General features: G+C 35.9%; 1 protein-coding gene across 2 annotated transcripts in view; it reads left to right on the top strand.

The window, feature by feature from the left end:
• The window catches only part of LOC128875780 (cadherin-87A), a 275,980-nt gene that overhangs the window by 152,860 nt on the left and 97,298 nt on the right, over window positions 1–25,822 (top strand). For both annotated transcript variants that reach the window (XM_054121658.1, XM_054121659.1), the window contains exon 3: window positions 23,558–23,613. In XM_054121658.1, the coding sequence (XP_053977633.1) occupies window positions 23,558–23,613 (56 nt within the window). The remainder of the gene's footprint in view (window positions 1–23,557; window positions 23,614–25,822) is intronic.

Consider the following 25,822-nt stretch of genomic DNA (forward strand, 5'->3'; position numbering starts at 1 on the left):
AATTGGTTCTTGCTCCTTACAGTATTTGAAATTTCTAAGATTTTCTATAACAGTCATAGAATTGATGAAGATCACATATCTGGAATATCTTGATGATTTAATATAAAATATCGTTTTGTTTACATAGAAGATATACGAAAAAGGAATGGAAATGCAGAGATGTCGGTCGATCCACGTTAATTCCTCAGTCTCACAATCAGTTCATCTGCCATGAGTCTTCGTTCGAGGACCTATGACGACACTGCATCCAGCTAATTATCTATCGATAAGACAGCAATCGATCGATCCGCTAATTACTATGCGGTACACCTTGACGCGTGTTCCAATTACGCTCTTTTTACATCATTGCTGACACGATGATCCATTAGGTGGCTCGTGACGGTTATCTAACTAACCACGATCCCGATATCCCAGTATCGTAATTACTGCCATGCACAATTAGACTGATTTTCTTCTGTATCGCTCTTTGTTTTGCCTGTCTTTTTATAACGGCAAAACGAATGTGATTGAACTCATACAATTTGAACAAATGTCATTCAAATGAATTATAAATTCATTGTTTTTAATTGTACTTATACTATAAAAATAAATAACAATCTACTTTGTTATTGAATGTACACAGGTTCTAATAACGAGTACTGACGAAAATAATAATATTGTGAAGCTGGAGCTGGTTTTTTCACAAAAAAAGAAGTTTTTTTTACCCCTTCCAGTGCTCCAAATTCAATTCTGGTTGGGTAGAATTGTTTGGAATCGCTTAAAGGTTTCAGGTAGAGCAGAATATAGTAACTTCGATAAATCTCCAACAGTTTAGCCAGCGTATGTGGTTTCGAGTATAGCGAGCGTGTTTTTTCTCCGAAATTGTACAACATGTTTACTGTTCGCTATGATGAATATAAACGTGACGAAACACATCCTGCGACATATGTCCACTTGTTGCTTGGTGCAACGTAATCGTTAAATCTTTACAAGAACTTTCATTACGTTTCGATAACTTTCATTTATGATCCTCTTCAATTTAACATATTGTTTAATTATCAGCCACGAGGACGAAGAGATTAATTATAAATATTACATTTTAGAGAATGAATTTCTTGTATAGCAAAATATAAAAATAAAGAAACTTTTAAAAAGTTACATGAACCAATGCTGAAAATGACTATGAAAGCCTTTATTTCTTAAATATTAATACACATATAGTATTTAAAAAATTTGGAGATTATGAGAAATTGAAAATTCTTTAATTTATTGTATATGCATATTTTCTGTAGATTTAAATTGTCTTATTTAATAATAATACCGCGTTACTTTTTAGATTAGTTACAACGTTGATGTAAATACTTGAAACCAATATAATTTACAAGTATGATATCGATTAGATACCTGGGGGGAACATATTTGCAATGTAAATTCGTTTGGTGAGTAAATGTATATTTACACTGCATAATTCATTCATTCATGAATAATTGTGCAGTAATTTCGTTTTGAAAGAAATGAAATAAAATTTATGCTACAGAGGTTTGTGAAGGGTTATATGGGAAATCAAATGGAAATAAAAATAACGAATTAAGCATTCGAAACGTTTAAAAATGAAACCAACAACATCGCGATTCTCGTATCTAAATCGTATGGCGAGATAAAAGTAAAATTATGTGATTACATTATACGACGACATATTAGACTGCGAATACAACATGTAAAGAGAATAAAATACGGTCCAGAAGTGAAGAATCCTTTAACGAGTTTCAAGTACTTTAGAAAGAAACGTATATAGCTCTGAGATTTTCGCAGTCCGCAGTGGGGAAAGTATAATAAACTCGCCTCCGTGCGAGGAAAGAGAAAGAATAGTTAGTCCACTTTTAATACTATTTTAACGACTTTCTGAAGCGTGTGGCGTGGTAAAATGACATGGCTGCTGGGAATCTTAAAAGCGAACTGGTGCACTTAATGGAGACTCGAGACAATTATGCCAGTAATACTCTGACGCTCGTCTTCTTCCTCTTATTACGTGCGACAGATGTCGCAAACTTGAAACAAACCGATTATGTTATTCTAACTACCATTAAGTCTCGCGACTTTCGTTCCATTGCTTGGGTCAGTCTCTTGATTAGCTAATTATTGGGTTTATGACTTTTAACGAACTCGAAAGGTATATTTGTGTAATATTAAAAGCATCTTGCGTTAAGTTTTTCTATTTTGAATTGTTAGTTTGAAGTTTCCAAAGTTTGTAATCGTTTGTGTATATTCTTCACGATTATAACTCCATTTTCCATACGAAGTAAATTGAGCAGAAATATATCGGTGAAACAATATTACAGCAGAATAATATTCGCAATCATTGTATATTAATAAGTATTGTTAATAATTAATTTAACTATTGGCAGAAATTAATGTTTAGTCGTCGCAACCAATAAATATAAAAATATAGACAAATTTCTCACGATTAATGTCTTCGCTGAATACTTATTTTGAACCTTGATTATTATTAATATTGAAGAGAATATTAAATATTACTGTATACATTATGAATGTTAAATACGCATAATTTGGGACAGCACTGCAACGATAAAATTCGTGAAATTTTTTTGTTATGTAGAGTATCACAGTGGAATTAAGTGCACGACTAACGTGTCTGACCATTACTCGCCGTTTCTACTTGTAGTGAAACTGGAGAGCACATTACTATCGCCAATACTAAACAGCAATGCATTGTATAAATAACCAGTAATGAACAGAGACGTTTGTCATTGTGCTTGACCACATGCACACCAAGCCAAGTTTAACATTTAATTTGATTGAAAACGAAATTGCGCGCGGGAAAAACCGAATTAAACAACACCAGTAGTTAACACTTTAAATACTTCATCATTTTTACGTATTTTACGTAATTTTACGTATATGTATTTTTAATAAAAACAATACATTTTAACGTACATTTATTCGAAACAAAAAATGTTAATATATGTATAATAAAAAAAAATTAATTCTGCATTCTTTGTTTCTTTTTTGTTCATTTTATTTCGAATCAGTTTAAAATTGCATTAAATGTTACGTTTCGTGTTGTTATTATATACATCCATCGTATAATCGATTCGCATTTATTACATATTTCCAAAAGAAAAAAAATAAATTGAATCTTTTTAGTGTCGACTACCAAAACAAGTACGTGTGAATTACTAAAAATGCTCAGTATGACAAATGTCAACTACTGAAGCATTTTTACAATTTTGTTTTTAATTTTTAAACATATCTAATTCGATAAAGTCTTGATTCGTTTCGCATTCTCATCTTAAAAGACCAAAAATTCGATTATGATCAAATAGTCAGTAGTTCTATTGTTAAAATGAACGGAGAAATATTTTGATTCGTCATGATATCAATTAAATTCAACAGCGTGGTATCGCTGTTTGGAAGTTTCTATTTATTTGACAACATCCTGTTGCCTGAATTCTCCTTCCTTTCGGTAGCATCTTGCTTCCAATTACAATTTTTCATCTCAATTTCTACGGTTACATTACTTTTAGACGATGCGAAACAACTTCGTCCAATGTATTTGTTTCAAAAAACATTCTATTCCCAAACAGATATGCATATTTATATACTCAAATCTAACGGTAGAGCAAAGTAGCGTGGGCAAATTCCGGGCTCACGCAAGTAAAAACCTTTTTCGCGATATATTCATTTCATATGTAACGAATAACGACTTTGCGGAAGCTACGAACAACTGGTCTTGTATTAAATTTTTCCGAGTAACGTCGACGTCGTGTTCCGACCGCAAACGGAAGTTAATCTTATCGTATCAGCACTCTACGTAAAACGTAAATGATAACGGATGGAAAAAAAGCTCTTGCTTGCTTCTACGAATTAGAGACTAAAATGTTATATAAGGAGGGAAGCTGAGATAATTTTGCGATGTTATGAAAATTACTCTATTTTTCTTGAAAGATTAAAATATAGTGGAAATTATTAATACTCTAGTACTACTTTTATATGATCTCGTTTATTTCGAACCATATTTCATTTTAAATTGACGTAAACGGTATTTGAATTTGCCGCTATAATTCACATTATTGTGACTGTCTCACTGTTAACTTTCTGTTGCAGTGGTTATTTGAAGATAATAATTGTACTTCTTCTTTTTGTAATTTAAATGTGATTCAAGAATTCATTTTTTTTTTATCCATTAATTATGTATAAGAGCAAAGATAAGTTGCGAAGGAATGAAAAAAAAAACTATTTTCAAATAATTTAATTCGATTTATTTATTATTTTCAATTATTTTCCATTATTATAATGGGACTTGCATCATAAAATGGAGAAAAAATAAAGTTTCTTGAAGGAAAAAAGGGAAAAAATTAAAAGTGTCGAAATTGGAAGAATTTAAATTGTTTCCGAGAAATCAAACAGTTTTATAGAAGACGAATTCAAATATTTTCATTTGTATTTTTTCGTAAAATTCATTCAAAAATGCACATTTTGAAAAAAAAATCGTCTAATTTGGTAGCGTAAAGCATATTGTTTTCAATTTTTAGTATGTTTTGAAAGATTTTCATGTAACTAGAAACAAGACAAATTTTGATGATAAGAATTTCACCCTTTCCCAAGCAAATGGATGCAAATGGACCAAAAACTCTTCTCTTCTCTATAGTCTTAAACTTTTATCCTTGAAGATAGATAATATACATCCGTTTCGGTGTTTTCTACCAAACATATTCAGAAACTAAATATAGGTAATTATTCTATGAAATATTCAAACAAACAATTAATCAATTAATACTGAAAACAAACCACTGTACTCGTGGTTCTCGTAGTTGATGAACGAGCTCTTACTCGTTCCTTTCCGACTTTTCTCCGCTGCTGTGCGTTCGTAAATGCAGGAAAACGCGAGATAACGCGGATAGTTGGCGCCCAATCCGTTCGAAAACACGAAATTCAACGTAGTAAATTTGTCACGGGACGAGGCGAGACAAAGAATTAATTAGCCGATAGACGTCTTCGGCGGTGGTACGCTCTATCTATCACCGTTCCCGTCGCGAAGCGCAAACAATGCTCGCAGCCACCGTGAAAGAAGCAATTTTTACGGGCACCGAATTGGTGGGTCTGTCGATTGTGATTTACGATGGTAACGTACAGGCACGGAAATAGTCACTTCGTCAGGCTCGTCGCTCGATAGCCCAGCACTTCGTCAGGACGATGCATCCTGCCGGGGAGAGTTCGGTTGGCCGACTCCATTCGATTATCCCGATAAAGTCGTTGATAAAGTCGATCCTTCCTTGAACCGTGGCCACGGGAGCTACGGACGCTCTTTACTTGGACGCTGATTAATGCAAGCCAGCTACGGTTCGACGGGGACCCAGTGAATTATCGTCGAGGACAAAGAGAGTAGTTGGATTACCAACGCGAAAATACTAATCCGATTATTAACTGCCGCTGGGCTGCGTATTTGCATCGTTCCTCGGTCCTTCTATCCGGCATTTATTTTTTCCACCGCGCTCTTTTTCTCTCTTTCGAGGGCAAATAACCGCGTTCAGCGATGGCCGACCCGTGAGAAACTTCTCGCCTCGATCAATCCTCTGAATGACGCGCCGAGTGCATTCATCTCCCAGCGAATTCATCTTGCGCGGCAGTCTTATTATCGCTTGTCTTTGGACAGACGTTTCTCCTTCGCGATTTCGTTGGAATAATAAAAGAAGAAGAAAAATAATGCGTAGTAGGTAAAAGCCAGCCGTAGCTACTTCTCCTCTCTCCAGCCGCCCTCGAGCTAGACGGATTTTAATTTTAATGCACCTTTCGACTCTGCTGCCACTGCTGCTGCTGCTGCTGCTGCTGCTGCGGAAATTACATCGTGCACCTGGCCTCGCGTTTGTAAACAAGGCGGAGCGCGTACCCGAGACTAAATTATGGCGGGCCCTTTTCCGGTGTCGTTCAAATCCTGAAAAGAATCGTCAACATTCAGACTGGCAGCTGACGCGATTCGTTTCACTTCGGATATCCTTGTCGCGGTAGGAAGCTCCTTCGCGGAGGAGTGTGTGCATGTGTGCAACGTCTGTGAATGTGTGCAAGTTGTTTCTAAGATTCAGGTGTCCAAGGAAGTTGTCCACGCCGATGTTGAATAGGCGAGAAGTCGTTTATTGCTATTCATACTTATTTTACAAGGCCAGAAAGTTTCTGTATTACGTGAAGAAGTTTTCGCTGCTGGAAGTTACTTTGTATATTGTACTGACACACATTCTCTCTAAAGTAAAATTTTGGAGCACTGCGAATTAAAAGGAAAGCGCGTCGGTGAATGCAACCATTTTTTTCTTCTTTCGCCTTTGCATGTTAGACGAGAATTGTATGTGCAGAGGAATCTAGGTCGAAAGCCAAGTTTTTGGTACAATACCCTTTGAAAAGTTACCGAGTGTGTCACAATAAAGAATGTGTTTGATGTAAGTTCACCAAACGGTGAGTGTACTATCTTTGATATTTACTTGCGAACATTGGAGTAATTATTCTTGTATGTATTATAGACGAGTGTTTATAGCGGGATGGTTGGAACGATAAGAAGTATGAGTCAGTATGTTTAACAAAAAGTTTTATTACACTTAACTGAAAAGTAGAAGATCGATATGATTGTTACTCGTGGAGAAAGTATAGAAAGCAATGTTTAAGAGATGCAATACGATCGTTCGATAACCGATTATTCATTAACGTTACACTTTTTTTCAAGAACAGATTCTCCCAGGATAAGAAAAGCGTAGAAACGACATTTTAAGGATCGTTAATTTATAAAAATGATAATTTCCTAATATCTTCGAAATTCAAATGAAGTAATCGTTCAAAAAAAATGTGCAGAAGCACGTGTAAGTTATTTTGATTAAATATACGGCGTGTAAAAGATATCAAGCGTGTACCAAGGTAATAGCGCAGGCATCTATTAGGAGAACGAGGACATATTTCTAAACTTTCGCAGTTCGTTTCAAAGGCACCGTACGTAGTCTGCGTTAGAGCGATCCCGCGTTACCCTAGGAACAGTAACGTTAATAATTTATGCAATCAACGCGGAGATGTCCGTATCGTGCGGTAGTTACTTACGGTGAAACGTGCTCAGTGTCGCCAGACGCCCTCTCGACGTGCCGCCGCCCGTTTACGACGAGACTAGCGCTCTCTCGGAATTAATTCCGGTTAAACCCGATGGTGTAATTAACAGATGCCGCGTTGTTTGCAATTTGATTTATTTTGGTCACCTGGGCACGTCGCCGTGCGTGTTACTGCACGGAATGGCGTGCACTGTACGCACGATGAAACGATTCTTGAATCATTACGGAATGAATCGGTTTTGAGAAATATGTACTAATATTCTCATGTTTATATACATTAATAAGTAGCATACAAGTACGATAAAGAATAATTTGATTAAAAGTGGACGAAGAAATTTTTAATGTTCAATTATAAATATCTGAACGAGCTGATATTTCACAAACTCCACTTCTGTATGGACAATTTTTATTTAGACTAGTTTATTTACATGTATATCTTTGATACCATTATCGGATTCTACTCGCCGAAATCTACAGGATTATATAAAAACAAAACTTACAAATGTTCGGTCCGCTAAATTAAAGTTCAACCCAAATAATAAATTCTAAGGGTTAACGACCTCAGACGAACTCAACCTTGTAAGATCTGTAAACAACTTTATACAGCCCATCCGATATTAACTCACCGATAAACAAGTATTATTGTGAATATCATGTGTCTGGCTCACGAATATTCCTTTTAACAAACAGACAAAAATGACCCATTTTAAACAAAACATTCCACCGTGTGGAATTTATTTCTTACACAGTCCACGAACATTCCACCCGTTCGCGAACAACTATCCTCTTCTGGGCCCAATCAATTGTTCGTAATTGTATACACGTTTCTTTCGCTGGCTCTGTAACGTTATTATTACGTTACGATCGTTCATCAACTTTCGTAACGTGGAAAGAAGAAACAGGCAATTTGCCTAGATAGTCTTTTTATCGCGACGTTACCGTGTGAAGTCTCGCGCGGGTCTCGATTAACAACAATGATTTATGGAATAATCGAAGTTATATCGAGACCCTCGTTCCACATGTGAGAATCACTGCACGACGAGAATGTGCTATTACTCTATACACCTGTGATTATCAGCACGCGAACGTGTAAGTCTCTTGTCTCTCATGCGCAGCAATGCTAATGCAATCGTAAGGGTGACGTAATTAACACGTCAGAATTTATACGCTCTATTCAATCTGCGTGGTAGCACATGCTAACATTCTAACGTTTAGTCGACCCCTAATCGACGATGCGAGATTTCCATCAGTGGCGTGCATATATTTCTCTTTCCCTATCCGCAGCTCCGTATGCATAGAACGAGTTACATACTGCGGATGTTTATGCGGATTCATATTTCCATAGATACAGAAAAATAATTGAAACCTGAATGAAAGTATGTCTCGTCTTCTAAAAGGTACGCGATGTATGGTATTCTTGATACTTTATATACTTGTGCACTTGTGCGATCTATCGTAAATTTCCCTGTATGTTAATTTCACATAAATGCGTAAACATCCGCAGCCTACTGATGAGTAAGCGTTGCTCATCTATATCGTCGACCATACTGTTTTGAATGTACAATAATTAAGGGGCTTGGAACATCGAAAAATGAAGAAAAGTCACTTTTTTAAAATATTTTTTTATTAAAATCTAAGCGATTTTGAACAGTCCTACAGAATGTTTTTTCCAAAAAATTTGTTTACCACTTCCAATGCTCCAAATACAATTCTGTTTGCGTAGAACTGTTCGGAATTGCTTATATTTTAATAAAAAAATATTTTTAAAAAGTGATTTTTCTTCATTTTTTGATGTTCCAAGCCCCTTAAGGGGTGTGCATCAATAAGGAGGCAGCTCCATTTTTCAAATTTTTCGGAAATTAACGAAAACGTTTTAAAATTCAGAATTTTTTAAATTTTCTTTCTCTTTCCTTTCCATATCATAGCGTAGGTACCTAATTATGAAATTAAGTCGTTCCGAATTCCATCCTTCCTCTTCATAGTGGTGGGGGAGGATTAATGTTTGGAGCTGCATCCTTATTGCGCCCCGTTCTAAAATACACCTGAAATTTAAGGGCTTTTTCGAATGAAGAGAAGACAATTTTCTTTCAAACACATGCTTATTTTATTCTGAAAACATTTGCCGATACAAACAAGAAACGCAGAATACAAAACCATCGTAAGATCAGTGCAAAATTTATTCTTCTTCCTGCTCTGTCTCCGTCAAATCAGCATCATCAGTTTTTCTAGTGACCGGAGCTGTCGCCTTATTGCACCACGAAAAAAAGGAATTTTTTAAAGGAATTTTTCTGTAATTATTGCCAACACACCCCTCAATCGTTCGATAAACTCTAACGATAGTATCATGTTTTGCTACCATTTGCCAACATATTTCAAAACTGAACCAACTACTTTTCGCTCGTTTCCAGAGTGGTTTTCCATTCCTAAAGAATTTTCTTCTACGTGAAAGAATAATAAAATAAACAGAAAATTCAGTTGCGGTTCATGATATCTTATCCAGATATTTTTCTCGGCAATGAAAATCGCGTTGCTTGAGAACCTGTAACGTCTATGATGCACATAGGCCACGCGGAGCTTTATTAAGCTTGTCTGCTTCGTAGTAAACTAACTTAAGCTGCAGGCTAACGTACCCTTGGCGTTGTTAGGAGCGGTGGTTTTGATAAGTAAGCTCGTGCTCCCGGTGCCTCTTGCGCGCAATCACGGCATACGCTCGTTACGTTTAATCGACTCGTTCAAACAGAGAAACGTGTCATTTCCGAGAATGTACACATCGCTTATACGAGCTAGAGACCCGAAGTATAGGAGAAAAACGACCAGAGACGAGATCTTTAACCAATCCCGTAAATTCACGCCGACCCCACCGAGCTCGTTTAGCCATTTTACTGGCTGCTAACTTACCGTGGTATTTTCTGAAACTACCGGGTTATTTTCAGTTAAAACTCGACGTATAATTTGATTAAATGTATCAGCTTCGAATTAACTTTCATCGTCCTTATTTTTCTTTATTTTTCCGCCCATGATTCCCAAGAGTTAAAATAATTGCAAACATGGCAGTTTTTCCAGTAACGGTACTGGACAAAATGATACGCTGCCTATCGAAATTATACGAACACTTGGATACGTCTTATATTCAATTTCTCGACGATAACGTAGAATTTTCTAATTATGATAAATAGTTCATAAATATTATGACGCAGCAAGAAGGAAACTTGTATTAGGAGCTATTATCGTAGGAAAAAAGATTTTTTTAAGAATTTGTATTTCACGTAGAGTCAGTGTTTTTATATATAATACTACATAGATCTGTTGTATGAATAATAAAAAATTTATAAATGTAAAAAATGTAAAAATAATAAATAGATCTGTTATATGAATAATAAAAAATGTATTATCTGAATAAATGGAATGAAACAATCTTCTAATTCGTCAGTGTATTTTTCTCCATTCTTGCTCCTAGCACCGCGTTTTCTGTCTTATCGAAATATAATACCGATTGTAATAAATTCGTGTAAAGATTTCAGAGATTTATTTAAAAAAATGTATCGTTGAAATTAAAACAATAGTTAATTATTTTCCACAAACTATCGTAGAAAGGTTCGTTTATTCTACAACGAAAAACAGGAACTTTCTTCATTTGACAATTAAGAATCTTATATAATGATCTTTTATGTTTGTTAAAATATATTTTAAAACATACCCTGTGTGATACCTAGAACTTTTGCATGCATGTTTCAAAATTGTTCCCAGCACAATATTCTCTTTGTAATCGTTTTATAAAAGCGATTGCAATAAATCCGTGTAATGTCTTTGAAAGTTTATTAAAAAATATTATCGTTGAAATTAAAACAACGTTCTCGACGTGCACAGAATTATAGCAACCTTTCATTTCCAGTTGCCAAGCAACCAGTTTCAACCATAATACTCTGATCCTTTTTGTGCACGTTGCATGGCTATTGCTGGAACAAATATTTCGCAAAAAGCCGTTTCTGTATATTTTTTTCTTTGTTATAGAATCGAGCAAATAGCCATGGCTGTTCTTTGTAACGGGTAAAATCGAAAATTGATCGCCTATAGACGTCGCTTGCGTGAAATTGGTAAATACAGAATGAGTGGGGACGGCTGGTACAATAGAGAATATGATGTGCCATACTGCGAAAATTCACCGAATATGATTGAACGCAACTTGGCGTATGTATCTGTCCACTGCTCGTCATTTCTAGTTGCCTAGATGTGTTTGCAAATGTTCAACCGGGGATTGTCCGCTTTAATTGGTTCTGTTTAATTTAGAGACAGTAAAATTTGTAGATAACACCATGCCAATGGCAGAAACAAAATAAAATTTATATATATATATATATATAATGTTCTTTTTGTATTAGTTATTTATAGTCACATCAACCATTTTATAAGGTTATTAGTAGACTGTGTATTTTTACGGATTTATAAGAAATTTTAATATGCACGAAACTACAAAATGCACACAGTATGCAATAATATAAAAAAATATTTAAAGTAAAGTTTGTATTATAATATTTGCAGGATAAATAAAATAAATTCTTATGTAAGTTCAATTTTTGTAGGTACGTTTGCAAAGATTTTATTTTGGATCCGCAGTCTAGTTATTAACGACTCAATGGAGGCTACTTGATCATGAGCTACAATTTTTGGAAGAGGTTTGTTTATTTCAAAAGATTTAGGAGTTGAATACATTGGGTGTTTCAAATTGTTTTTGATATGGGATGGATTCTTGGCTACGTATGTTGCTTTTACCAAAGGTAACTACAGTGGCCCGTAAAAGTCTGCGTACATGAGAATGAAATGTGGTCAACTTAATTTTATTTGTATTATAATAACGATTTAAAAATATATAACTGCTCGTACTTGAAGTAATAATTCGTAAGTTACAAATTAAATAAAGAATTAAAAGCAAACGTTATAATTCCAGCTTTGCATTGCATTCCTGAAATACCAGCGTTTTGTAATAATTGCAACACCGTCATAAAAGTATTTCACCCTTGAACGCATTGAGACACACGGTTATAAAATAAAAATAAAATTCAAGCTGCACAAAAGAACAGTGTCAACAACTTGCTAACACGTTTTGATTTAAATACATTTCTACATTCCACTTATTATACTTTTAGTGACGGTTCAATGTGTCACATGAATGAAAATCTTTAAATCAAATGGTAAAGTTAAGCAAAAGGTGGGGTAGTTTTTAACCCACTCTAACTTCAAAGAGTTAAACGCGCTTATTTGCATTCTTTCGTAAAACCTGGCACGTGTGTCGCAATCAGTTGTATGGACATGCAATCATAGCAAATAGTGACAGTTCGGCATTCGTTTGGTTTAAAAAAAAAATTGCAGTGTAGGTTTTTTTCGTGCGCGTTTTTGCAGGATGGCGAATTCGTTTCAATTTCACGTCAGTTTTCGCGATAATAATCGTTCGTCGTTGAAAAAGAATATCGAACATGAACCGGGAACACGTTTTGTTTGATAAAAATGTGAAACAGCATCGAGATTAAATTGCACAAACAATATCCTTAGTAATGCTCTTCAAATGAAAAACGACAGGAGAACGAATAAAGAGGGAAATCGATCGAGGCAAATACAGCTAACTATACAGTCGATTAAATGTTCGCTCAACCGATACGAGTATCTATGAAATCACGATTATTTCTGTATATTGGCGCGCGTTGGTGTAGTTGGAAACTAATTTTCGATAAATTATGTACGGTTGGATGTTGATCAATTCCAAACATAACTTCGTGAAATAGTGATACATTAATGAATTTTTTAGTGTATTTAAACAGACTATCTTAAAATAAATGCAGTATAAAAAAGTAATTATTTGTATAACTTAAAAAATTAATACATTTGCGTCACACGGAAAAGTGGACAATTCGTTCCTATTACCAACATTTTTCTAAATTGCATTCAAATGAAAATGTTTTGATACACATGAAAAGTAAAAACAATGTGGCATACGTAAAGAATTTATTTTCGTTTAATTAATTGTATGTTAATAATAAAAATCAAGAGGTTGTGTTATTGCTACTGCTATATTATGCTTTTAATTAAACCTTGATTTTTGGTAATTTCATTGATTCACATTCTCTCCCTTTTACTGCAATTGAACTTTATTTATCGAAATTTATCCATGTATGGAATTAGAGGTATGTCAAGAGAGTTCGAGTGAGTGAGTTCACTTGTCCAGATTTGACTATACTACAATTTTCCGAAGTTATATTCGGAATTGGTCGGTGTACGAATACTTTTTATACACAATGTACAGTATTGTCTCAAAATAAGCAACTGTTTCCCGCCTCGAAATAAGCAACTCGCTATCCCCACCTTTTTGTTTGAAGTCCCCGCCGAGCGAGAGATCCGAAAAGAATTCGATTTTACTAGTACTAAAATGAGAAATCATGTTATGCTCTATCCTTCTTCAAAAAACAATACCTCTCGTTATGCTCGAGAACAAAGTCAAGCCGAACAGCATACCTCCCTCGAAAAGCAACTCGCCAGTCCCGACCGTGTTGCTTATTTCGAGACAGTACTGTACTTATATATTTCTGTGAAATATCAAAGACTTGAATAAATTGAATTACCCAAAGAAACCTGAAGACAAGTCTAAAATGTACGAGTCGAGGATAAAATGCTGAATGTTCATTTCGTTCAACCTACGTGTTTTGTAATGAGTCTATTTGTGCATCATCGTCGCCTAAATGAAAATGAGCAGGTGTTCCATTTTGCGTTAATCACACGTCCAAAACTTGTCGCAACTGTGCTGTCTCCAAACTTGTAGCAACTCTCGAGATATGATGATGCATGGCTACATCGAAGCCGTCAAATAATATAAACAGAGGCCTCTCCCTCCGTTTTCTTAATTATTTTCTTAGAAAAGTAAGAAGGGACATTTAAATCTTCTAAAAATGAAAAACGAATAGTATCAACTTGGCTGTATACACTATTTTCATAAAAATTCTATAGAAAATTTATGTTTATAGTCAACAGTACATTGATCAACGATAACAGCGGTTACAAAAATTGTATACTAAAATATGAAATGTTTACAAATATTTTTGTTAGCTACTGGTGAAAAGGCTAATTAGAATGCGGATTGAGGTGAATATTCAATAATTAACCAGAAACGTGTTTTTCTCTTTAGCTGCAGAAAAATATTCCGCAAATGGATATAAATTCTGTAAAAGTGTATTTTTCAATTGCAACTTTTTGTCAAATAAATACGCCGAATATTTACCGTACCAGACTATATCCGGCAGAAGATGTAGTTTTATTAAAAATATCGAACTGCTTCCCCTTTCATCGTGAATCCATCGAATAGCAAGTCAATTTACAGTTTGTTTTGCTGTATTTTCGTTACAGTTTGTTTTGTTGTATTTTCATTTATTGGTCGTTCTGCACTGTTTGCTGCAAAAGGAATTTATTTGCTCCAATTTCACAAACGACGGAGTTATGAGAATGTCGAACAATTTTCACGCAGCGGTACCAATCTTGAGAAAATTCGATTATAGACACAAAATCTAAAACGTTTGTTATATATTTTTAGTTTGTGCATTTTTGTTGTACTATGAGTACACTTTAGAAGCATTCAGTCTACAATGGATGCGATTTAACTAATATAGATCCAAAGATTCGCTCGTACAAATCTTGGGAGACCAATAATTTTAATTGCAAGAGATGTTATAAAATTATGTTGATTATGAATAAACGAAAGAAATATTTTGAAAGAATTGTTTGAGAATATATAACAATTGTAACAAGTATTTTATTAGATAGTAGAAATTCTGTCCTTCAATTTGAATTTTGTTAGAATCGAATCGAATGAACGCCAAGTTACGGCATTTCAATGTTTCTTATTTAATAAATACTTATGAATGAATTACTATCCCAGTCACCTACATAAATTCCTGGTAATGCGTACGCGTTACGTAGTAAAGTAGTAAAAATTGTAAACACACCTTTACATAATTTGTTTTGGATATTTAATGAGTTCCTTTTAAAGGATTTTGATGAAACTTGATATACAGAGGTTCTTGAGGTCGTTGATTCTAAATATGGACTCGAAATTTAGAAATTCAATATGGCGGATTCAATATGGCAGACCAAAATGCGAAAAATGATTCAAATTGAATGAAACGTGGTATACAGAGGTTTTTGAGGTCGTTGATTCTAAATCTGGACTCGAAATTTAGAAATTCAATATGGTGGATTCAATATGGCAGACCAAAATGCGAAAAATGATTCAAATTGAATGAAACGTGGTACACAGAGGTTTTTGAGGTCGTTGATTCTATGTCTGAACTCAAAATTTAGAAATTCAATATGGTGGATTCAATATGGCAGACCAAAATGCGAAAAATGATTCAATTTGAATGAAACGTGGTATACAGAAGTTTTTGAGGTCGTTGATTCTATGTCTGAACTCAAAATTTACAAATCCAATATGGCGGATTCAATATGGCAGACCAAAATGCGAAAAATGATTCAATTCGAATGAAACGTGGTATACAGTAGTTTTTGAGGTCGTTGATTGTATGTCTGAACTCAAAATTTAGAAATTCAATATGGCGCATCCAATATGGCGGCATAAAATGCGAAAAGTGACAGGATTTGAATGAAACTTGGTATAAATCTAACCTCAAAAATATAGAAATTCAAAATGGTGGATCCGATATGACAGGAAAAAAACATAACTGAACTAGAGTTTCGCCATTTAACCAGTTCTGAAAGTAAATTAAGTAGAGAAACACGTAAAGTAGGAACTTAAAATTAAATTGTAAAACACCAGCCGTATTTACTAATGTGATAGTGTTATTCGCCTACAGCTTGAAGAGCGAGAAATGTCGATTGTATTCCAAGAGTAGCGACAAACGTATCCGAGTAATTAAACATCTGCAATTCCCTGGAATCGATACTTAATACAGTTTAGGACTGTTCCACGTCTAATGAATGATTTAGTTGCGGGCAGAAGTTCGACGTCACGGCACCATCCGCAGCAGTAATGCAATTCACGTTGTTCGGGTACCTGCAACGTTAATAGTTGATGCAATTAGCTCGGTCCTTATTAAACATGTCCACCTAGGAGGGAAGTTAGTTCAGTCATATCACGATGAAACACCGTCATCGCGCGGCCGACCAAGTGACACCGGCTACCAAGTGTGATCTCTTGTGTGCCGGGTGATAATGTAGCCTTGGTGTTCAGCGTCAACTAATTAACGCGCGGTCATTTAACGATTTCGCTTTGCGCGAATTACACGTGTTCGACGAAGCGACGCAATTTAAATACCATATTATTACCGTCCTGTACAAGGCAGAAAAAAAGTGAAACCAAATAAAAGCAAAAAAAGGCGAGTATATTGGTTTAGAGACAGAAATTCTCAATTAAGATCAGAAAATAAACTCTTGAGGTAGTTGTTTTGTAGATTTATTTAATAAAGGATTTCAACAAACGTTCACTTGATTGTTCTTAAATTAAACATGAATCGTACGAGTCTATTTCGATTTAAATCGATCACGCCAATTTTATGAAAAACGATATCAAGATTTTGTAATTATAACACAGACTCTTATGGAACATACAAATTTTCACGTGAATTTTCCCAAATTAAATCGAGATGCAATTTAGGAACTTGCTGAAAATTTGATACATTATAAGAACCGATATTATAAACCATTAAAAAAAATAATAATTATCGACCGCGTTACTGAGGTATGAATGTAAATAGGTAGCCAGTCCGAGTATTCAGTTTAGGCTATCTTAAAATATCTAACATGAACCTCGGCTAAATGGAAAGCTCCATATGTTTTGAAAGGGGTAAAGGGACTGTAAGGTTTTCTCTAACCGTAATAAACATGGCGGCAGCCGAGAAACCTCATATTATTATGAGATTCACACACATCTCGGGGATTGTTTTGTAAAATATCATACAAAAGCCGAATACAAAGTGTATTATTTAACAGATTTTATTTTATATGTTGTATGTGTGGTTTATGTTGTATACATTTTCTTATTTACGTTTGTTTGAGTTTAAAATCATTTTAAAGTACCTGTAAACGTTTCCCTAATATAGCAGAAATCGTTTCGAGTTCCTAGTTCGCCTAACAGAAAAAGGCTTCGAGCGCATAGGGTTGTGTCATGATTAAAAATAAGACAATTCCACGCATACTTAACAAATTTTCAAAGTTGTTCTTCTCAATAATGGAAAGTCGTAGAAAGTAATACGTATTCTACATTTTCCATCTGTTTTTGCATGGAGAATCATTCCTATGCTCGGTTGTACTTGCTTGGACACCCTATATACAAGGTGAAACACGTCGAGTATATCGAAGTATGGGGCGACGTTAATCGGCATCATCAAATTATTGCCGAAAGGCAGGAAATGGTGCTCGGTATCTATCAGCATGATAGCGAGGGACTGTGGGAGGGACCCTACGGTGTATTGTCACGCCGTAGACGTTAAATCCATTCTCAATTCTCCTTTGTAAACCGGCGCCGATGTAGCAGCGATATAGAGTGGCAACTAATGAACGTGTGTCTATTTATCGGTCATGCTGTGATAAACGCGAACACGTTAGCCGTTGTGTGCCCACTGTATTTGCATGCGACTTAATGACAAACGTCGCTTGTCCCGTGGATGGTACTTAACCGCCTACCATTGGCTTCGTTCGATAATAGGATGATCGTTCCACGAAATTGACGGATTACCGCTAGACTCCGAGAAGATTGATTTTCGAAACGTTTGCGATTTATGCGCGATTCGAATATATTAGACCGTTACTTGTCGAGGACGAACGCAAACGACCATCTATTTAAACAAATTTGCGTGTCTATTCGTTACGCTTGCTTTCGTTGCATCCGTTCCTGTTACGGTTAATTTTCATTTACGGTAATACGATACAGTAATGTCTCCATAACTGCACAAGCTCGGGGACTGACCTTGTGCAGTTATCGTAGAGTTCGTATATTCTCTGATGTTTACCGACCGGTTTTCAATATGGAGAAGGACAGCGAATAAAGAAAAAGACAAAGCGAAAACACCAGAGTATGTCGGTGAGACGATTTAATGCAACGATGAAATTTTTTTATTATTAGATTTATTGTTGCAAAACTTTTACCATCATGTTCCTGGCATTTTTCTGATTAAAGTGAGACCAAACAAAATGAGACAAATAGAATAAATCTTTCACACCTTGAATAAATTTTATTGAGTAATATAATTTTTATCATTATTTATGACATCTTGCCAGGGTGATTGCAATTTGTACTTGTTGTAACCGGATCGGACAGAACTTTCCAGTAGACCTAATATTAATTTCGAAGGGCCTGAACGATACCAAAGAGTAGACTTTTATGCCTGCGTTTGCTACGCGGAACAGGCTATTGGGTTCCTTATTGCATTCTCACACGATACAAATCACCGCTTTTACAAAAAACGTAGTAGTTCTAAAAAAATAACAGATACAAAGTCCGCAAAAATACTTTATTATTCACGAGGTTTCAACCTAGTTCTATCAGCCTCGATCGGAGTTATCGTTGCCGCGCTATGTAAACGGTTCGAGAACTTTTTGAATAGCCCCCGTAATTGACCACGGATCATTTACCGATTTCATTAGGAACGGAGTATAAGCATATACGTTCAATATATCGGATAGAGGTTCTGCGGTGCGTGATATACACGCACGGATGCTATTGGAATGCAGTGACCTCAACGCGCGTTTTGACAGTGAACACTGCTCAATGCGGCTATACTGCATGCCGTGGTTTCCATTTCGCGATGCCCAATATTATCGTATGCTAGAATCAAAGCGACCGCAGGCAATCCATCATCGAGATAAAGGGCTGCAAATCATTCGAAAAAAGAAAATTGGCGCGATGGTCTTACGGGCTACCCGTGGCTCGGTTCGGAAGATAAAGATTAATATTTCCTATTAATCGCCAGAAGCAACGGTCAATCATAAGAATGTTTCCATTAGATTGTACCATTATTCGTCGGGGAATGTTTGGCTGTGCTCTTATTCGTTCCAGAAATGAAAGATGTGTCTCTATCGTGACAAAGTCAGCCACGTGTTACATTCAACAGAACTATTTGGGGGACCGAATAGTAATGAAAATCTTATCGACATTTATTTGTTGAAGAAATCTTCAGTGCTAAAAAAATAATTTCTATCATTTTCTAACGCTTTTTGCCAACGTAAAGGCAATTGTTTGATTCCCTTTAAAAAAACAGTCCTTCGATTTTTCGTTGAAAAACTTGTCCAAGTCGAAGACATTTTGATTACTTTCCGGCTCCCCTAATCATTTATTTTAAGTACTGTCTAACTTTTCAGGACAGCTAATGGAATTGAGATTTGATACGAAGAATCCTTTTCGAGAATATCAGACTTATGGTTTACGGAAGCCCGAACTTCCGTCATGATTAATTAACATTACACTTGCGAAGCTCGATAGCAATATTAGGTTGCTCCAAAAGTTTCTTTCGCTACTTGCACCTAAGGAGACCTTGCGACACTGATGTCACAGATTTTGATCAAATTTGTTGTATGTATTTCCTGACACTAACACAGAAACTCTGTTAAGGGATTTTGTTAGGCACTCTTTCATTTCCGAGATAAAAAATATCAAAGTTTACGCACATTACATTACTATGCGAGCTAAGAATGTCAATCAACGAACAGCTATTAACCTTTGCTGGATAGTTGGCGAGGGTCCGCGAGACTAGAGGGGACTGAGAGGACAGAGGATTACCAGGACAGGGTTCCCCTTTCTTTTTTAACAGTCAATCTAATATACATAATACAGTAAAGGCTGAATAAGTGCAAGGAAATCGGAACCAAACATTGCAGTTATTCAATCGAACATTTGGCTCGAGTCGAGCGTCGAACGGAGAAAAGGACATAGAGTGAGATAAAAAGAGGTCCGAGGAAAAAAAGCAATCGATTAGGATCACATTACTTGCATTTATCCAGTCAATTCTGTCTTGCACTTATCCAATATTTACTGTATATTCGGTTAAATTTTGCAGAAATTCTTGCATAACGTAGTAACATGAATCGACATAATACATAATAAGCAAAGATTTCAACCGATTGGAAAGTTTCACTCGCACCACTTTCATAATCGCCGACATACTTTATCGTTTCAATCCAATCGAACCATTTCACCGCAGTATGTTACGCGCATCGCCCCCAACCCTCCAAATTACGCCGCCCACAGATTATTCCCTCGAAAATAATTAAATTGCAATTTACAACGTAAATCAGATGCGCGTATCTTGTAACTATACCGCCGGGATAAATGTGCTTGTTAGCCAGGAGGAGCACAATGTAACCATTACGTTCAGTGGTGGCTAATTTGGGGGTGTCTTCTCTGATACGTGCGTACGAGCTTTCCGCGTACGTATTTAATGGCAAACATCGCCTTCTGCATCCATAATATCAACACATGTCTGTCTCGCTGTGGTTGCCAAGTATTACCTCCAATTAAATTGTCCTCCTATTAATACGTATTAATATAATCCGAATGTTAACATTTTGGAAAAAGGATCTTGGTATGCATTTTCATGGAACCATTGTCGATTCGAACAGTCGGGGACAAAATTGTTACCAGCATATTACAGAAATAAACAGTTTAAATTAATAGTCTTTTTGGAGTCAATTTTTTATTTCTTTACGTATTATTAATGCTTGCATATTTGTAAACAAATTTGATAAGATATGAAATTATTTGGTTCATTTTTAGTAAAAGTATGATATTTACAAATTTAATGGGAACAGGAGTGTGTGAACAAGATTAAGTGAACATCATTTTCCACACGAGATCGAGCCTTACAGATGCTTTGCATTGTTTCCTGTGCATTTATAAGGAATGCTTGGTATTCTAGTCAGTGTTATTATTCTCACCGTACGTACGTGAGACGATGACTTGATACCTTCCTTCTACGATTGACCTCGGTAATTTTAATTTACTCCTACTGAAAATTTTAATTAGCTGGAACTTATAAAAAACAGCTAATATCGCACCATAGCAAATGTTTCAGACAGTAGTACAAGTAGAAATAACGAATTTTGGTCAAACTTGTTAGCTTAGCATAGACCTGAATGTACATTTCCAATTTCAATTTATTCCTAGTATCTTCTAATTAGCTGGAATGTATAACAACAGCTATTATTATATTATACTCAATGTTTCAGACAATAGCACAAGTAGAAATAACGAGTAATGGTCAAACTTGTTAGCCAAGCATAGTAGGAACAAATTGAAATTAGGAATCAACACCCAGGGCTATCTTCTAATTAGCTGGAACTTATAAACACAGCTAATATCACATCATAGCAGATATTTCAGATAATAGCACAAGTAGAAATAACGAGCAATGGTGAAACTAGTCAGCCAAGCATAGACCTACATGTGGATTCCTAATTTCAATTTATTCCTACTATCTTCTAATTGTCCTGGAACTTATAAAACCAGTTAGTATCGCATCATAGCAAATATTTCAGACAAGTACAAATAAGAACAACAAGCAGCACAAGTAAAAAGAACTAGTAATGGTCGAGCGTCTTAGCCAAGCAGAGTCTCAGGTGTATTAGATTGGAATAGTATCCCGTAACAGTAGGCGAAATGTTTCATCCTGTTTAAGAACGTCGACACTGATACAGACGTATGCCGAACCACAAGCATGGTTACATCCAGTGCATCTGTGATGTCCACCATCGCGTAACGGATCCACGGTCTGGTAAGGTGCACATGCCAGGGCATGCGTCTCGTTTCGCGTATGATCTCGGTACCGTGTAAATTTCGTTCTGCTTATACGCCGTTTAATAGCTAGGACGCCTCGACGCGTCTTGCGAACGTTGTCTCTAATTGCTAGCATCGAGTAACGAGGAAAATGGCGGACAAGGACAAGGATAAAATGGTCCTGGAGGCACGGTACAGTTGCCCGACTAGTTTCAGATGCACGGTAAACTAACAAAGCGTTCGACTTTATCATAAAGGTCATTAAAATGTATTGGTATTATAATCGATATTTGAGAATGGAATGTGACGTGTTACTTTTATAAATTTACGTTAAGTGTATTTTATGTTTATATATTTGTGAATCATAGGCTGTACGTGTAACGTTTCAGTTCTCTATAGTTTATGTAGCGCATGTGTCAATTAATTTCACAATTTATTTTTTGATAATTATATTTATAGGTAGATATATATGTAAAAGTTCGATAAGATATTAAACAAATCTTACAGAACTATACATTCAATTTAAGAAGTATGTATATATATACATATCTGATATTTTCTTTTACTTGAGCGTCTAAAATAATATTATCATCTCCACTCGAGCATGTTCTCTCTCTCTCTCTCTCTCTCTCTCTCTCTCTCTCTCTCTCTCGAGTGCAGCAGTTAAAAGGTTAAATGTCAAAAAAGAGCAAAGGATTAAAAGCTTTCTACACAGGGGGATTCTAGTAATCGGACAAAGCTACAGCTCCGTTCCGAGTGAAGCGCTTGACTGCATTCAGTCACACTAATCCATGTGTGTTTGATGTCTGGGAATCTTGTCTTAATCTATTTTAATGAATACTGCGAAACTACGAATGCTACGAATCTATTTTAATGAATGCTACGAATCTATTTTAATGAATGCTACGACTCACATTCAGAAATACCCTACCGCGCTGACAAACATGACACATAACGATTTCACACCGGCTTTGAATCCTTTCAATCTCAAACTAAAGTGCTGAGATTCCTGGAACTCCGTAATCTCCTAAAATGAAGAAGCTTATTACGTACTGGAGAAAATTCTTTTAGGAATATTATACCCTTATTAGAAATATTCATAAAAACGTTTTCTACCGTCGCCATGTAGTAAAGATATCAAAAATGGAACTGAAAACTAAAAAGCTTAATGTGGTTAAATGTTAGCATAAGTATTTTTTGCGAAATGAAGCTTTCTCGTACAGTTCTGTACCTTGATAGACTTCTGCAGGGAAAGTGATGCACCCTGAGTCATGGCAATTAATTTTTATTCGAATAAGAATCTGTATTTGGTGCAACTTCTTGCATCAACTTTTCTTACATTACTTTTTTTTTTGCTTCTACTTACTCTTCACTCCTTACTGTTTACCGTTTGAAATAATATTTTACCTAACTCTGCTTGGTAAGTTAGTCAAACATTTCCGAATATTCTCGATGAATGTTCCTCGCAAAACATCGCGTTTAAATTGTCGTGAACGTAAACTCGAACTTTGAAATGTCCTCTCAATAATATTTATTTTCAATAATTTCCCGGAGAGTCACGATGTTGGCGCTAGAGCTGCTCAAAACAGCGTTCCAGAGCAACCAGTTAATTAAACTTGGAATCGGATCATAATTCGGTGTCTCTCTGCGTCTCGTTCGTACCCTGTCATCGTCAAGATTCAATCAATAATGAGAACGTTCGTTCTGCTTTCAGGTTTCTCAAGAAGCTTACTGCACTCCTGGTAATTTGTCTCTCGACTACATGCACTGGTGAGTGTCTTTCTACAATTCTCCTTACCGTTCCTTTGTACTGCCCTAACCGATCTTCGATAAATAATCTAACATTATTATAGTTTTTAGATTTAAGACTTTCACGAGTGTCATTCTTCGTTGTAATATTCATGGTTTCCAGATAGTTGTTGCAATAATTTATAATTTATTGCCGACGTTTCGAAAACGTTGCAATCTAGAGTTGGGTCGCAGCTATCCAGAGTTGGGTAGCTCCGATATGTTATTATAGTTATACGAATAACTTTAAGATCGAAGTAACTGTGTTGAAACATTCTGTGGCAAAACTGGGATTCTATATGGTGATTACATTACTTTCACGCTTTTTCAAGTACTTGCGATAATTTGATAAAAAAATAGAAGAAGAATTTATATTCTTGTTAAATATAGTGCAAGAATAAGTGTCACAAAGTATTCAACTGCACATTCTTATTCGCATAATTACTATAATTAGAGAAATACTCAAAACTGGTGGTTTACTAAATTATTATTAATATTAACGCACAATTCAGATACTTATTAAGAACAGCCGAAAGTATTTTTCAGAATTGCTTCAGACTTTTATTTCTAGGTTTCTTTTCTTACTACAAAAATTCATATTTTCCACCATATAAAACTACGTGCCAACATTTTTCGACGTTCTATACAAATGGAAAATTCAGAGCACCAGGAAGACTCTCCTTTTAAGTAGTCTCTGAGTCGACTCGTCCACTAAATTTATGCAAACGAAATCTCGTTTACATTCGAACCAGCCCCGCGCTTATTTTGATTTCTTCGAGTAATGTCCAATTCTGTTATCAGGGGAGGTCGAAAGGTTTTCTGGAGGGACAAAACCGAAAGAAATGGGGGAGAAGGCGTTTCCTTTTTCCGGTAGGGGAAACAGGAAGCTTCTACGGAACCGTCTTGCCACTCTCCCTCTTGGCCGCATCTTTCTCTTTTTTCCCTTCTTAGAAAGCCGCGTATCTCGACGAAACCGTGAAACGGTTTTCCACCGGAAAGAGAAATGTTGTCCTTCGTTTTCTTTTTTTTTTCCTTCCATCCCACGTTTCCCTCCCTTTTCCCTCTCCCTTACCTCTCCCTTACCTCGCTTTATCCACGTTTTTCCTCCTATATCCGGCACCGTCATCCTCGTCCCCCTTAATTCCGTTACTTTAGTCGTTCGGGTTGGTGTTTGCCTTTCGCGCGACTCTCCTTCGCGAGCCATGAATCTCCCACCTCTCGCTCCTTGAGCATTTTGTTGCCCTGGCATTGGGTCTTTCAGCCAACCACCCACCTCTATCTGCTGCTAAGAGCCGCCCCCTGTAACGCCGCGACCGTTCTTAAATCCGTTTCATAATCCAAAATCAACCGGCCGTACCGAGTTTAATTACAACAGCTTTAATATTTTAAGAGGTTCGTACTGCATTCAGGCACGAATGCATTTACCTTTGATTCTCTCAACTAATTCGAGCACCATCGGGGGACACATTAGCTGTGAAACGCTGCTGTAACGGCTCCAAGAGTATTATTTCATTTAAAAAATGTAAATAAAAATTATTTATTCATCATTCGGTACGTGTATGATAAATCCAAAGAGATCGTATGGGGTGGTTCTTATAATGTGACCGACGCCATTATCTGTGAGATTTGAAGTCGTATTGAAAAATTGTGCAGACAAAAATTTTCAAGAGGGTGGAGGAGGTGGTGGTAATTGTTTTTGTCTGGGTGGAGACGTCTCCGAGATATCAAGGTCACCTTCATTTTTTTTCTTTGACCGGATGATAGCCGCTTTCAAGACGAATTCAACGAGCTATTTTAAAACGTCGTGCGAAGTCATCTTAGGTCAGAAATAACACAATCATGGTAAAAAAGAAAGAATGTATTATGCAAATTAAACGTAATTTATTTTACATCATTTTCAACTTTTGTCCCGTGAAGGAACATCAGTTTTTTACATTAACAGTATTCAATATTGCGTCCCTACCAAAAACTACCCCATATCTATTCAGACAGTATTTTCGTGTAGATAGTATTTACATTAACAGTATTCAATATTGTCGTCCCACTAACAACTACTCCAAACCTACTCAGACAGTATTTTCCTGTAGATAGTATTTACATTAACGGTATTCAATATTGTCGTCTCACTAACAACTACTCCAAATCTACTCAGACAGTATGTACATTAACAGTATTCAATATTGTCGTTCCA

This window comes from Hylaeus volcanicus, chromosome 4, assembly GCF_026283585.1.
Source record: "Hylaeus volcanicus isolate JK05 chromosome 4, UHH_iyHylVolc1.0_haploid, whole genome shotgun sequence".
Lineage (NCBI taxonomy): Eukaryota > Metazoa > Arthropoda > Insecta > Hymenoptera > Colletidae > Hylaeus > Hylaeus volcanicus.